Source organism: Phoca vitulina, unplaced genomic scaffold (genome assembly GCF_004348235.1).
Source record: "Phoca vitulina isolate PV1807 unplaced genomic scaffold, GSC_HSeal_1.0 scaffold48, whole genome shotgun sequence".
Classification (NCBI taxonomy): domain Eukaryota; kingdom Metazoa; phylum Chordata; class Mammalia; order Carnivora; family Phocidae; genus Phoca; species Phoca vitulina.
This window is the reverse complement of record NW_022589751.1, coordinates 9,676,478-9,691,894: the sequence shown is the minus strand read 5'-3', so window position 1 is coordinate 9,691,894 and position 15,417 is coordinate 9,676,478. Positions and strand designations below refer to the sequence as shown.

Here is a 15,417-nt window from a genome sequence, read left to right as displayed (position 1 = left end):
AGCAGCTCGCCTCTCAGGGCTCTTGATCTTGGGTGGTGGGGTTCAGACATTAGGATCTTGGCCTCAGAACTCTTAACTGGAGCCCCCCACCCCCGCCGTAGACTCTTCGGGGCTTCAGCTCCCTCTCTATCTTGTGGGGCCCCAGGAGAATCACCTTCGTCCAATGCTGCCCAAACCTCCCTGCTCATGTTGCTCGCACCACCTCAGAACTACCCAAGGGGGTTCAGTTACTAAGGTTCCATGAGGATGCGTGAAGGGAAAGGCAGGGTTGATGACAAAACAAGAGCAACAGGTGCTTCTCCAGCACCTCCCTTCCCTTTCAGAGCTCCCGCTGGGTCCTCTGCTGCCGCGTTAGGCAGAGGAGGTTAAGTATACCCAGTGCCCGAGTGAGGAGGCTTGGTCTCTTACAAAGATGATGATACAAAGCCAGCCTGTCCAGCCCCAAGCCCCTGGCTTCCCCTCTCAGTTGCACCGCCTGTCCTCCCTCCTTGTTTTGGTCAGAAAAATGCAGAGGGATGAGCGCACAAGAACGATGTGCATCCACATTAGTTCAGTTCAGTTAAAAATTACTGAGACCCCGCAATGTGCTAGGTCCAGGGATACTATGGGGAACACAAGAGACTACTCTTAAGAGAGTATGATCTGGGGCCAAAAAGAGAGAGAGAGATGATGGTCTGGAGTGGGAGATGGATATTAACCAAAAATCAGTATTAATTACACTCAGTACACTAATATTTCATTATAAACCTGGATTATGCTAAGAAGGAAAAACATGGGGTCTTAGGAGTCTGAAGCCAAGGGAGCATTCAGGGGAAGTGTCTGTAGACTGAGATGTGAAGGATGGATAGGAGTTTACTGTGTGAAGAGTAGAGGAAGAATATTCTAGCAGAGGGAATAGCAAGTGCAAAGGTCCTGTGGCAGGAGGGATTTGAAGAATTGAAGGAATGACAGCATAAGTGGAGTAATAGGCAGGGTTGAGAACCCACAGCACCTGTCATATCAGATCCTGCAAAGTGGGTTCCACTTCTCACCCCCACCCCATTTTGCAGATGAGAACACTGAGGCCAGAGAGTTTAAGTGACTTGCCCAAGATCACGTAATTTAAGTGGGCAAGCCAGGGCTTATTGAACCCACCTCTATTATGAAACTCTGCTGTGGGCTTTCTCCTCTCCACCCTAGCCTCTCAGTGTGTGCTTTCTGGACCAGCAGCATCCGTATCCCCTGGGAGCTTGTCAAAGTCCAAGACCTCATCCTCACCCTTAGAATCTGGCCCTACACCTGTATTTATCTCCCCAGTCTGTCCCTTGTCTGGCTGCTGCGTCCTTGCTCTCCAGTCTGTCTTTCACTGTCCTGCCTGGGACTTCCTTCTGCACCCCCATCTGCCCCATGGCTCTGCACCCTCTGCTTTCCCCTGGCCAGGGTCAGGCCACCAACGGCTCCCACTTTGGGTTTATCTCTCCAGCTCCAGCACCCTCCCCGTCTCAGGGTATCTCATTCTGCCCGCCCGACCCTAGGCCATGCTCCCTTCAGGGCCTGTGACAGGGCCACCAAGGGATGAGGAAAGAGCAGAATTGCAAGATGTAGGTGGTGCCTTTTAGTATTGCATGCCAGCCTGGGGAAAATGGAGGTGAGAAACATTACTTCAAAGAGGTTTGGGAAAGACAAGACAATTGTTGACCAGATAGGAAGTCAACTGGGGCAAAAAAATGAGAATAGCTTTGTTTGGGTCTGTGCGGTGGCGGAGGCCTCGGAGCCCAGGGCAGGCTTCTGGTGCCCCCTAGTGAGCGTACTGGAGACAACAGTCCGACCCTTAGGAAAGGGACTGGCCCGCTGTGTTTGAGGAGGGACAGAAGCCTGCTCTCTTAAATATTGCCATGGAGGTCCTAGGACAGAAGCTCAAACACAAGAACTCATCTTCTCCAAACCCGTGTGGTAGGTATTTTTATCTCCATTTTATAATCAGGGACATCGAAGCGCTCAGGTGCATACCTTCCGGGGGCCTGGCTGATAAATGCTAGCAGCAGGCTTCGAACCCGGATCCTCTCGTCGCAGAGTTCAAGCTCTTTCCAGCACCTCTTGTACCGCGGGCATACTGCCTTTTCCTCAGGCTTCCGAGGCCCACCCTTTCCTCTGGTCTAGAGCTGGCCTCTTCCAGGGTCTTAAGTTCCCTTTCCTTGCCTCATTTTACCCGTGTGAGTGGCTCGCTCCTGTGGGCTGGCCCCGGGTGGCTCCACACCCACCCCTGGACCCTCACGTCCTCGATGGGCTCTCGGTGTCGCCTCTCCTGCCTGCCCTGGGGGCAGCATCTTTCCTCTGTAAGCTTTGGTGCTCCTGAGCAATGTCTAAAGGCCATCAGATCAATTGCCTCTCTGGTGTAACCGGTCACCTTCTCTGGCCTGCGAAGGCTTTTTCCTGCAGACACACTCCCGGCACTTTCTGCTCCAGGCAAACCTAGCTACTCCCGGGTAGTGCCAGGCTCTATTACGCCTCCTGCCTTTGCGCGGACTATTTCTGCCCCTTCCTTCCCCACTTAGCTCCTGGTGTGAGTCCTTATAGAATTGCACTTCCTGCATTGCACTTTGATGCAATACTATTATAAGAACCAGACACTTGAAACCCATTTATTATAAGGGTCTAGTATTATTGATTAGGCCACACTCTCATTTTTTATAAGGATCCCTGGAAATTCTTGTCTCATCTTAGTACCCCAAACAGCTATTCTCCTGACGAACAGGTCCTTTTGAAATTATATGTATATTGGGGATGCTGTTAAGGGACCACTGCCCCCCTTTTCCATCAGCTCTCAGAAAACCCAGAGCCCATGCTCTGCCCTGGACCTGGCAGGTGTGTGGGTGACATCGTGCCTTGTTCTTGGTATCTGCTATTGATTTTTCTTCTCTTTGCCCCACTTTTCACTCTTGCTCTCTTGCTATTTTGTAAATCCCTATAAGCCACCTTAAAGCCTTTCTGGAACAAGGTTGGCTTAAATCAATAAACTAATCGATACAAATAAAAAACCTTCCTTGCAGGGTGGTGGTGGGGATTAAACAGAATAATGGATGTGAGTGGCCGGTCCAGAGTTCCCTCCCAGGCTTAGCTGAAGGGTAGATTGCCAGCTGGGGCCGAGATGACTGTCCCACTGGAGGTCCCCACCTCCTGTGCACCCTCTGTTTCTTCCTGACTCTGTAGAAGTCTCCAGGCCCCTGCCCCTCCTTACCCTTGTCTTGCCCTCACCATCCATGCTTTGTTCTCCCTGGTTCCCTCTGGGGAGGAAAAGGCGTATGGCTGTGTCTGTCTTCTCTTATCCTGCCTTTCTCAGAAAGTGTGCTGTCAGTGACGGGCTCCCCATCCCTCACCTCCCCCTGGGATCTCAGATACCCCAGGACCCAAGCTTGCTGTGTTGGAGCAGTGTGGCTTGCCGTGTCTGGGAGTAGTCAGCGTGTGGTGGGACTGTGTTGGGGCGGGGGGAGAGGAGGAGATCATCTAGTTCAGACTGTGCATTTGACAAACGAGGAAACTGAGGCCCAAAGTGCAAAACGATGGGGCCACATCGTGAACATATTTCAGCTCATTCATGTCAAATCTGAGCATGACCCTGCCTTCCTCAGAGGCTCTCAGGGGCTCTTGTCCCCTCAGAGTCAGAGCACGCTCTCTAGCATGGCCTCCAAGCCTCTCTCTTAGCCCATTCCCCAAAAGCAGCCCTGTTTTAGTCATTGACTGTTGAACCCTGAAACACAGTGGCTGGAAAGAACAACAAACATGTATTGTCTCCCAGTTTCTGGAAGGTGGCTGGGTGGTCTTGAATGAGATTGCAGTCAAGACGTTGGCTGGGGCTGCGTTAGTCAGTTCTGGCTACTGTAACAGAAATACCATAAATTGAGTAGTTTATAAACAAACAATATTTGTTCCTCACCATTCTGGAGGTTGGGTCCAGGGTCATGGTGCCGGCTGACTGGTGTTTGGGGAGGCCCCACTTCTGGCTCATCGCTGTGTCCTCGCATCTCAGACCTCTCGTTCTCAGGGGGCTCTACCTTCAGGACTACGCACTCCCCGAGGCCCCGCTTCCCAACACTGTCACACTGGGCATCAGGATTTCCGTGTCTGAATTCGGGGGGCACGTCAACACAGAGTCCGGGAGCTTGACGGGGGCCGGGGAATCTGTTTCCTTGGTGCCTGACGGACATTGCTGGAAGCCGGTTCTTTCCGTGCGGGTCTCTCCAGAGTGACAGGGCGGCTGGCTTCTCGCAGAGAGCGTGAGGAGAGAACCCCCAGGAGCCGCTCCCAGCCCTGCCAGCCGGCGTCTCTGGCTTACCTGTGTGGCCCGCACAGCCTTCTCCCAAGTCAGCGGTTTGCCTGTCCGACCTGCCCAGTGCCAGGGTCTACTTAAGAAGGGGGAGAGATCAAGGTCATAGACCAGGGGGACGGTAGGGCCAGGCCAGTACGGGGTGTACCTTCACGGCGGCAATTACCTGCATGACGGAAGCTGGGCAGGGGACAGAGCCACCAAGGTGCTCTCTCCAGGCAAGGAAGAGGTGACAACAGGATTAGCAGGTAAGTAAAGGCTCAAGTGCTCTCCTGTCCTCTCAAGATGGAGGGGCTGCTGGGAATCGCAGAGAAAGGGGAAAGCAGCTCGGCAGGCAGTGCGGAGTGGGGGTGCTAGCGTGGCAGGTGGCGCGGGGTGGGGGCTCCGAGGGACTGTGTGCTGCGGGGCCCTGTGGGCCATGTTCTTGGGGCTGGCAGTGGACCCGAAGGCCTGTTGGGTGACAGGCTGAAAGGAAGGACATGTCAAAGCCCTGTGGGCCTGGCCCAGAAGGAGCTGGGGGTTTGTGGAACTGCCCAGCATTGGATCCCATGTCAGGACAGTCAGCCCCTGGCTGTCCAGGTTAAGGACCCTGAGGGCACATCTGATATAGGGCTCACCTGGGTCCCCATCTTGCTTTAACCTTGGGCAGATTGCTTCACTTCTTGGAGCTCGGTTCCCTCCTGTGCAGAATAGGGGAAGACATCCCTCCTCCTACTTCTAGTTCCTGCTCCTAGGGCTGCCATGCAAAGGGGTAGCTCTGGGACCTTCACTGTCCGGCTCGGATTCTGGAGCCACCGCTCACCAGCTGTGTTCCCTTGACTTGGTCTGAGCCTCCCTCTTACCCTTCGGTAGAGGGGGACAGTAATAGTGTTTGCCCCATGGTTAGTGCCAGGGTCAAGTGAGTTCACATACGTGACGTGCTAGGCAGTGCTGGCCTTGGGGACACTCTTGGAACATGGTGGCAGTTGATGCCACCACTGTGGCAAGGAAAAGCTGCCCTGGATAGGGGCATTTGTAAAAGTCTGTAGTAAGGATTCTGAGAGAGGAAGGGGGAGGCTGGTGGGCAGGTGCCTGAGGCCCTATCTGCCAGTGGAGCCAGAGGATGTGTCCAGAAGCTGGTCTGGGGCTTGCAGAGGCCAGGGATTTGCAGTGTCCCTGCAACTCCTCCTCCCTCACATCAGGATATTAATAATGGGGAGACGGTGACGTCGTCGGTGACCCCTGCCATCCAGGCTGCAGGGCAGCGATGCAGCCCTGTGGACCCCGGCCAGCATGAGAAACAGGCTGCATGGGGCAGCCTCTGGTGTGGGCGAGGCTCTTGGAGGTGGCTCTGCTGACGGCAGGCCTGAGAGCACGGGATCTGGAGTCAGGCCCAGCCTGGATTTCGTGACCTGATTGTGCCATATACCGGCCGGGTTACCAGTGGCACCTTCCTCCTGAGCCCTTATTCCTTATCAGTAAAACAGAGTGAGTCTTGGGTGAACTTAGCACAGGTCCCAGGGTGGCTGTGGGCTCATCGAGAAGCCCCTCCTTTGCTTGTTCCTTTGCAGCCCTGGATGATGCCCTGGGGGCGGAGCTGACCTCTGGAGGTCTGTGGGCAGGGTTGGGGTCTGGCAGAATCGGTCACTGCTGCCCCAGGCTCATCCCTCCGGCTGCAACCCCCTCTGCGTAGAGAGGGGAGGTGGTTGGGGACAAAGCCCCCTCCAGGGCAGGGTACCTCTCTCCAGCTCCATCATTCATTCCTTCCTTCATTCCTTCAACAGATGCTCACTGAGCAGGACTTTGGGTGCCAGGCACTCTCCCGGATGCTGAAGCACCATCTGGCCATCCCGACCTCCCTTACTCATCGGGGCGCTCTGGAGAAATCTCTTCTGATCAGTGTTTTTCTCCCTCTGGCTTTATCCTCTCAGGGACCTGAGTGAGAATACAATCCAGGCCATCCCCAGAAAAGCTTTTCGTGGAGCTGCAGACCTCAAAAATTTGTGAGTCCAGGCCTGGGAGGGAGAAGGGTGCAGGGGCTGGAGGGCCACCCCTTGCAGTATCCTTGTGCATCTCCCCGAGCCCCGTGGCCCAGGCAGCCAAGGAGCTGGTATGGGCTCTGAGATGGCTGGGGCCAGCGTGGTCTTCTGGAACAGTCTGGGGTCGAAGGAAACAGGCGGTCTTTGGGGACTGGGTAGAAGGGAGTGTCATGAATTGTGGGTGCTTAGGTGAGTTTCATGGTCCATTTAAATGGCCCAGTCTGCATGCTCTTGCCCTTCAGTAGATTGAGAGAGCTGGGTGTGAGTCTTCTCTTCCAGGTACATCCTGTGGAAGTGGCCGCAAGTCAGTTAACTTCACTGAGCTTCAGTATATTCTGTAAAATGGGACCATCAGGCTTGTTCTGAAGTTCAAATGAGACATGGAAATAAATATGCTTTGTCAAGTGCTATTTAAGTGTAATGGTTTCTTTCTATTATTCACATTTTTTCTGGTCCAGGCTTGTCACCTCCCTGAACTCAGACTGCGGCAGGAATGACAAATGCCCGGCATGCCTGTCACTCCCTGACCCCAAGTCTGTAGTAGACAATTGGGCACTGCCTTCTTTCCCAAGGGACCCCAGTCACAGCTTCAGTTTATTCCAAAAGCAGCATTCCAGGTGGCCACAGCTAGTCAGTCTCACTGGGCCCTCGGGGTGAAATCTGTGTGTGAGCTCTCGCTGCCGCTGCCCTTGGGAGAGGCTGTTTCATCTTCCAGTTGCCAGCACCCTCCAGCTGGTCTCCAAAGTGGGGGGGCAGGTGCCCGCTCCCCGGAGGATATGCAAAGTTAGGTGGAGGAATAGAATATAACTTTTATTTATATTTATTGTTTTAACGCAATAAGAAAGAACATAAGCTTTTGTTAGTATTTGCTATTTGGATCAACACGTATATACTGAACAGAAGATTGGGGCCAGGCCTCTTTGTTTTAAACTAATGGAGCGCTTGATCAAAACATCTGGACGCCGCTGCTCTAGGCAACATTGCTTTCTGCACAACTTTCTTTTGCTTCACAGACAGCTGGACAAGAACCAGATCAGCTGCATCGAGGAAGGGGCCTTCCGGGCTCTGCGGGGGCTGGAGGTGCTGTAAGTGGAGCATGGGAAGGGCATCAGAGGCTGGAGAGCCTGGGAACGTGGGAGCTCGGCCCAGGCAGCCGGGGTCAGGCTGGGAGCAGCACAGGAGGCAGGAGCCCCCCCGGGACACGGCGCTAGGCCCAGGGCAGAGGCCATGCTCTCTGCTCTCCTAGACTCGCCACCTAGGGTGGGGGGACACCTGCTCGTGGGGTCGTGCCTGCAGCGCCTGACCCAGGCTTACCCTGCGCACGATGAAGCCCAGGGCAGTATCCGTGGCTTCCAGGACTTTCTGACACATGAGGCGGGAATGCCTCCCCGTCTCCCTCTGTGAAACCCCGCGCTTACTTCCCAACCAGCTCAAGCCCACGGGTCCTCTTGCTCTACCTCCCTGTCCCAGTCTGGGGCACCTGCCTTATCACCTCCGTCCCAGCTCAGGGGTTTCCCTGAGGGTAGCTCTGTCTCCTGCTCTTCAGTGGGCGTATTCTCCAGGATCCAGCCCAGTCCCGGCTCCCCTGGAAGGGGGACCGTGGATCTGGGTGTGAGAGTCTGAGTGCGTGTCAGAGAGAAGCCCCGTGCCCTCCTTCCAGTGTAACTGCCTACTGCACAGACGCCCTGTGACTCTGGTTTCCCCTGACCAGGACCCTGAACAACAACAACATCACCACCATCCCCGTGTCCAGCTTCAACCACATGCCCAAGCTGCGGACCTTGTGAGTCGGCCCAGGGGCAGCCAGGGGCCCAGTGGCCAAGTGGGGCCTGGCGCCGGGGGTGGTGGGGAAGGGGCTGAAGGCGTCCATGGGTAGGAGAAAGAGCTCCTTCTTCTTCTTTGCATTCTCAGTGGTCATCCACTCAGGGTGGTGGTGTCGGAGTCCAAGGGGGGAGGGAAGTGACCCAAAATGGAAGGATATTGAATGTCATTTATATTTGATTTTTCCTCGGAAAACAAGTGATTTGTTTTTGTGTTTAAAAATGAGTGATGGGCTTTGGGGCAGCGGGTCCGTGTGGGCTCAGTGGCATGAATCATTTGCTGGTCACACTCCGGCCAGTGGCTGCCCCGCGCGAGCTGGGAGGGTGGGGGGCGGCCGCCGGGAGTGTCCTGAGCTCTGACTCTGGGGCTGCGTGGAGCACCAGAGGCTTGGCCCGCTCTCTGGTAGGGGGGGTTCCCACTATTGTGCTGGGGCTGGGGGCCCAGGTGGGTGGGTTGTGAGCTGCCCTCTCCCCCCGCAGCCGCCTGCACTCCAATCACCTGTTCTGCGACTGTCACCTGGCCTGGCTCTCACAGTGGCTCAGGCAGAGGCCAACCATCGGGCTCTTCACCCAGTGCTCGGGCCCCGCCAGCCTGCGTGGCCTCAATGTGGCCGAGGTCCAGAAGAGTGAGTTCAGCTGCTCAGGTGGGTGCAGGCCCTGCCGGGGCTCTAGACTGCCCATCACCTGCCTTCTGCTCCCCCCGCCCCACCCCTGCATCTTGTTCCCTCCCATGACCTCCTGTCACCATGCACTAACATCTGGCCCACCCGTGACCTTCTCTCTTCGCCCATCACCTCCTGTCCTTATCCACCACCTCCTGGACCGCCCACATCTCCGGTCCTCACCCGTCACCTCCTGTCCCCTCCCACGTCCCCCTCCTGCCCCATCTATGATCTCCTGTTCTCACCCCTCGGAAAAAACCATGTCCGAGAATATTCAAGACAGGTTTTTTTCATAGTAGCCCAGGGTTGGAGACAGCCCAAGAGTCCACCAGCAGGGGAATGGATAAACTAATTATGATCTGTCCATACAGTAGAATACTGCTCGGCAGTGACAGAGAGCAAGCTGCTGATGTACACAACAGTGTGGGTGAATCTCAAAGCTTTTGTACTGAGCGGAAGAAGCCAGACACAAGAGGACCTGCTGTCTGATTTCATTTATGTGAAGTCCACAAATCAGCAGAACAAATCTTTGGTGATAGATCTCAGAATAGCGGCTGCCTCGGAGAAGGGGCATGAGGGAGCCCTCTTGGGTGACAGAAATGTTCTATGTCTGGGGACGGTTCTGTGGGTGTACCCACGAGTAGAACTTTAGCCAGCTATACACTTAAGACGGTGCACCTGTATGTTCTTCTTCAATTTAAAAAATTTATATCGGCTACTACACTTTATCCTGGTTTTACCACCGATTAGCTGTGTGATTTTCCACAAATTAAATAATATCAAGGACTCAGTTTTCTCACCTGTAAAATGGCCACAAGAACATCACACCCCTCATAGGTTAAATGAAATACTGCATGTATAACCCTTCCCACAGCATGTGGCCCAGAGTGAGTACCCGATAAACATAGTCCTTGTCATTCTCTGGTGACCAATGAGGAGATTCAGGCTCAAAAGTGTTGAGTGACATGGACTAGAACCTGGAGCTTTAGAATTTAGGCCAGGATTTCCTAGTGTGTGAATCACACTCTCATGCAGCCGGGTTAGGTTCAGATTCAAGTTCAGCAAGTATCTATCAAGCACGTGCTATGTGCTGGGCGCCCACAGAGTTACGTGGTAGTCCTCGGTGGTCTCCTCTGGTTCATCTGTATTCAGAGAAATACTATATACCCTGTCCCCACCCGTGATGCTCTATCTGGGGTGGGAGGTGCTAGCTTGGGACACCCCAGGTCACAGCCCACTGTTTCCTCAGGCCAAGGGGAGGCGGGCCGAGTGCCTTCCTGCACCCTCTCCTCCGGCTCCTGCCCCGCCATGTGCACCTGCAGCAGTGGCATTGTGGACTGTCGTGGCAAAGGCCTCACGGCCATCCCTGCCAACCTGCCTGACACCATGACAGAGATGTGAGTACGGGCCAGGGCCCTTGGGCCGGGCCAGGCTCTGGTGGTCCCGTGAAGGGCTCGCCCGAGGCCCCTCCGTGCAAATGGAGGAGGGACGGCTGGCCTCGGCTGGCCTGAGCCCTCTACCCAAAGCTGGGCAGTTCTAGAGAGTTGGGAGGGGGTGTCCCTCTGTGGTCCTTTTGTCCAGCCCAGCGGGGTGAGTCTGCTGGAGTTGGTTTCTTAGTAGTAGCCTGATTTGTGGGCTCCTTTCGGCCACAAAAATCTGGGGTGATGGGGCTCAAATACCGCAGCTCCCTTCCTGTGCCGGTGCCAGCCTACCTACTCCAGACGGAGGCTGGGAGCAGGGGCAGAGGGCCTGGTTTGGGCGGCAGCAGTCAGGACCCGGCTGCTTCTGTGTTCTCTCTCTGCAGCCGCCTGGAGCTCAATGGGATCAAGTCCATCCCCCCAGGAGCCTTCTCTCCCTACAGAAAGCTGCGGAGGATGTGAGTGTCTCCCGCCGCTTCCTGGGAGTCAGCATGGGGCAGGGGGAAGGGCCTGGAACAGGCATGTCGCTGCCGTGGGGCAGGTTTATCTGTGACGTGTGGCTGGCGGCGGTGTGACCTCCTCACAGTTAGCGTGAGGCCCACGTGCGGTGTTGAGCCCGAGTCTGGCACGTGACCAGAGCTGACTGTCATCCTCCATCTCGGTCGGGGCACTCCTGGGAGCAATTGCGGACGGGAGAGGGGGGTGTAGGGGACAGCTGAGCTGCGGGGTAAGGCTTCCTCAAGAACGGACCAAGGCTGGACTGCCGGCCTGAGCACGAGCCGCAGACTGCACAGGGAAACATGGCCGGGGCCTTTTCAGGGGGATGGGAGAACTGGCCCCTCAGTTTTCTAGAAATGCCTGCCCTCCTGTGGCATCTGGGAGGAGGGGCCAAGCAGGGCTCTGTAGCTGCGGGGGGATTCAGCAGGCTTCCCTCCTGCTCACCTTGTAGAGACCTGAGCAACAACCAGATCGCAGAGATCGCGCCCGACGCCTTCCAGGGCCTCCGCTCCCTGAACTCGCTGTGAGTAGCCATGCCAAGTCTGCCAGGGTCCAGGGTGCCCCACCCCTGTGCCAGGGCCCCTCCGGAGGGGGAGACCGTGCCCAGCTCCCCCTTCCTCACTGGCGGACACTCTGCAGCTAGGAGGGGGTGGAGGGAATCCAGACCGAGCTGTTGCCCCTGACAACTCTGATGCTCTTCCTGCCCCGAAGGGGATTTTCCCAGCATTCTTGGCTGCAGTCACCTGACTTGGCCCCGCCTTCAGGTTGGCCCCGCCTTCAGGTTGGCCCCGCCTTCAGGTTGGCCCCGCCTCCCTCCTGGGGCCCCTGCATTCTAAGCTCCCAAACCTTCCCCAGCTCACTTATAGGGGCAGCCACTCCCAGTTCCAGTTGTGACATCTGCCACACCTTGTGCCGTTCATCTCAGGTGTGCTCGCAAGTTGTGGTGGGGGGTGAGAAAAAAGCATTTTCCTCCCCCTCTCCCCATTTCCCTTCCCTGGAGGGTTTATGGGGCGGGGTGGTCCATTAATCTACAAAATGCTATGCGGCATCAAACATTCATCTTGGAAATGTTACTTCATCTCTCTCTTTCCCAGAGCCCTTGCTTGCACCCCCAGGTTCACCAAGCCCCTCACTGTCTGAGGTCCCACAGCACCTGTCTATACAGAGTGCACTCAGGGCATCCTGTAGTTGGGTGAGCCCCCCATTGGTAGGGGCCATTTGTTGCTCTGAAGAGTGTTTTTGCTTATCATTGGCAGCACTGAACACATGCCTTGCATAGATTAGGGGCCTGGGAAGTGAAATAGGATGGAACTCCCCCTTGGGGAGTGTAGGAGGCTGCCAGCTCAGTGCCTCTGTGTGCACCCTCTTCTCTTGGAGTGGAGTGTGAGGTAGTGGGTGGGACCAATTGTGAATGGCACCCCTTAAGTTGTGCAGTGTACAACCTGCACAGCTGTACCTGACAGCCCGGTGATGAGTCTCTGTCATTGGCTGAGGAGATCAGATTCTGGAGGTGGCCTGCCAAAATGCAGGGCTCTTCATTTGAAAAGTGAATGAAACTCTTTCTAAATTGGTACATGACAATAGCCCATTTAAGTGGGTTCCTATTGCTCATGGATACCTAGTCAAAGCCATCTCCCCACTATAGGGAACTTTTGTGCTGATGTCATGCTAATAGACCTCGCTGACAGTGTCCACCCTGGCAGAGCCTGACCTGGTGTCCCTGCTTCAGCCCCTGCCCCCTCCACTCTGATCTTTCCAAATGCAAATCTGATCCTGTCTCAGAGGCTTCCTGGTGCTCACTGGGTAAAATCCAAGCTATTATTCCATTTGTTTCCTCTATTCAAACCACACTGAATTCGCATGGGCTAACCTGGATCCCACTGCAGAGCCTTTGCTTCTGCCATGCCCTCCTCCAGAAAGGATCTTGAAGTACATACTGTTTTTACACAGGCTGAGTTGTTTCCGGGGTGGCTTGTGGGGGCTGCTTGCAATATTGGGAATGGAGTATACCCTGTCCCCAAGCCCTGTTGATACTTCTCCCTCTGCCTGAACCCATTCCTGCATGGCTTTTTGGAACCTTTGCTTCTTCCCTAATCATACATGGAATTCCTGCCCAACGCAGAGGGAACTAAGGTGAAGAAACCCACTTGTACCCCCACCGCCTAGACCTCCGCACAGCTAAACTTTGATCTGTTTCTTTCTGGTGTGTTATCTGTTGCTTGACGTCAGAGCTCATTCCGTGCATGCCGTTTGGCATTCATGTTTTTTTCTTGTAATTCTCTGAAAATATGTTAATTATCCTACCCATGGGATTTTCTCCTCTTTGAACAGTCTCATTTTACATCCGGGGCCAGCTTAATTTCCTATGAAGTTCCCCAAAGAGAGGGCCCCTTTGCAGGCTTCCGTGGGTTCCACGCATGAGGCAGAGAGCAGGTATTGGGGGCCTGCTCTGCAGTAGTGGGGATCACGGCTGCCTCTAGCCCATTGCAAACTACAAACGGAGGACCCTGTCTTAACACACGTTACTGCCACCTGCTGGTAGCTTGTTACAACAAACCTACACCACTGTGCTCTGTGAATGGTTTAGAGGGGGTGCCATTGTGTGGGTGCGACTTGCAAAGTCGGTTCCCACCTGGTAGGCTCTCCTCTTACTTTCTCTTTCTGCTGCCTTTTGTCTCCAGGGTCCTGTATGGGAACAAGATCACAGACCTCCCCCGGGGTGTGTTTGGAGGCTTGTACACCCTACAGCTCCTGTAAGGACCCATCTGCAGGTGTCCTTGGGTGGCGCCCAGGGAGGGGCTGGTATTCCTCTGGCCCCTCAGACTAGCCTTGCCAGCCTCTTTGGGGTACAGGACTCAATGAGGCAAGGAGCTTGGACAATGGCAGAGCTGGGGGTGCTGCGAGGGACCCTGGGGTTCTTTTGAGGCCAGGGAGGGAGGGAGGGGGGTCAGGTTCAGAGCAGATCGTGGGACGCTTGAGCTGAGAGGCTCCCGAGTTGCAGCCTGTGTTCCCGAGGTGGTCAGGGTGGCTGGGGACAGAGTTGTCTCCTACGGGGGGACACTTGGACCCAGCTCAGCCTCCCTGAAGCATGAGAGCTCAGGCAGGGGTGCTCTCCCAGGATCCAAGGGGCGCAGAACCCAAACGCTCCATCTCAGGTGCCTGGCAACCCGGCAGACTCTGGAAAGGAGGGGAGCCTCCAAAATGCCTTTGGGAGGTGGCCTGACCACTGTGCTCTCTGCTTCCCAAGAACCCTGTGAGCACTTGTAGCAGGTCCTTGAGAGCGAGAGGAGCCGGTGGAGCAGGACGGTCCCTTGCACAGAGAGGGCAGTCGGAGGTCTCGGCTTCCTGCATGCAGTGGACAGCCAGAGGGCCGGACTCGCTGCGCCAGCTCCTGTGCACGCTTGGTGCCAGGGAGGTGCCCAGGGCATGTTGACGCAGCCAATTCTGCACCTCTCCCCTCACCACCCAGCCCTGGTCTGCCCACAGGCTCTTGAACGCCAACAAGATCAACTGTGTCCGGCCCGATGCCTTCCAGGATCTGCAGAACCTCTCACTTCTCTCCCTGTATGACAACAAGATCCAGAGCCTCGCCAAGGGCACCTTCACCTCCCTGCGGGCCATCCAGACCCTGTGAGTGCCCTCTTGCCCTCCTCCCCTCAGTCCCAGCAGGAGGACCTAGGGAGAAGTGACAGGCTCCGGGGACAGGCAGCTGTCTTGCCCTGTGCTTTTTGCTCCAGGAGTGGCCTCTTATAGAGGAAAGAGCACAGACTTGGGGTTGGATAGTCCTGGGTTCAACTCCCTGCTGTGCCTCTTATTGACTGTGTGACTCTGGTCAAGTTAATCAGCTTCTCTGGGCCTCAGTTCACTCATTTATAAAAAGAGGATACTATTTTCTTGTAAGGTTGTTAGGAGATAAAAGGGGACGTTTACACAGAGCTGAGTTCATTGTAAGTGCTTCTGAAATGCATGCTCCATGGGCATTTATTATTAATTTCATTATGGCCATTGTTTATCTGCTGGACAGTGCTCTCCATCAGATAATATCCGCATGGGGGGGGGGGCAGCCAGGTGTGAAACAGGTCAAATAAAAGGCTCAACTCCTGCTCCCTGGGGACCCTGCAGATCGGCAAGGACACGTTAGGCACGAAGACAACTTGTTAAAGCCCACACACCTACCTGCAGCCCCCTCCTGCTAATTAACTTACTTACAGGCAGGGAGAGGAAGATGGAGCGCGACAGGGAAATCTTGCCAAGTATGTGAAATCAGAAGTTACAGGGAGACACGGGCAAGGTGGAGGATTTTACGCAGCTGACGGGATGTCCGAGAGAAATGCACAAAGGAGATTTCGAGGCTGGGGACCCACACACAGGAAAGCCTGGGGTATAGGGACCAGGACTGAGGGTCTCATGTGAGAAGCTTGTCTCCGGGTGGACGGAGAGTGAACATATCACATGGATTGCCCTTCCTGGGGGTGGCCTCTGTCTTTGGCTGGATCTCAGAGAGCGCTTCTGCCCGCCGGACACCAGGCCTGAGACCCTGGCCACTGTCGGCAGGCACTAGTGGGGCACAGAGCTGGGACAGAACGTCGGACCAGGAAGTCTTCCTGCAGGTGAGACAGAAATAGCGGGACACTGAGAACAACAGCAGTCGTTGCTGTTCGTCGAGCCCTGACCCAGGGCCAGGCCGCGGCTCGTTCC

The 15,417-nt window shown here is 55.4% G+C and overlaps 1 protein-coding gene across 4 annotated transcripts in view; it reads left to right on the top strand.

The window, feature by feature from the left end:
• Positions 1–15,417, top strand: part of SLIT1 (slit guidance ligand 1) — a 172,215-nt gene that overhangs the window by 107,511 nt on the left and 49,287 nt on the right. For all 4 annotated transcript variants that reach the window (XM_032432366.1, XM_032432367.1, XM_032432368.1 and 1 more), the window contains exons 5-13: positions 6,214–6,285; positions 7,335–7,406; positions 8,033–8,104; positions 8,622–8,785; positions 10,053–10,200; positions 10,608–10,679; positions 11,171–11,242; positions 13,401–13,472; positions 14,206–14,349. In XM_032432366.1, coding sequence (XP_032288257.1) covers positions 6,214–6,285; positions 7,335–7,406; positions 8,033–8,104; positions 8,622–8,785; positions 10,053–10,200; positions 10,608–10,679; positions 11,171–11,242; positions 13,401–13,472; positions 14,206–14,349 — 888 coding nt within the window. The remainder of the gene's footprint in view (positions 1–6,213; positions 6,286–7,334; positions 7,407–8,032; positions 8,105–8,621; positions 8,786–10,052; positions 10,201–10,607; positions 10,680–11,170; positions 11,243–13,400; positions 13,473–14,205; positions 14,350–15,417) is intronic.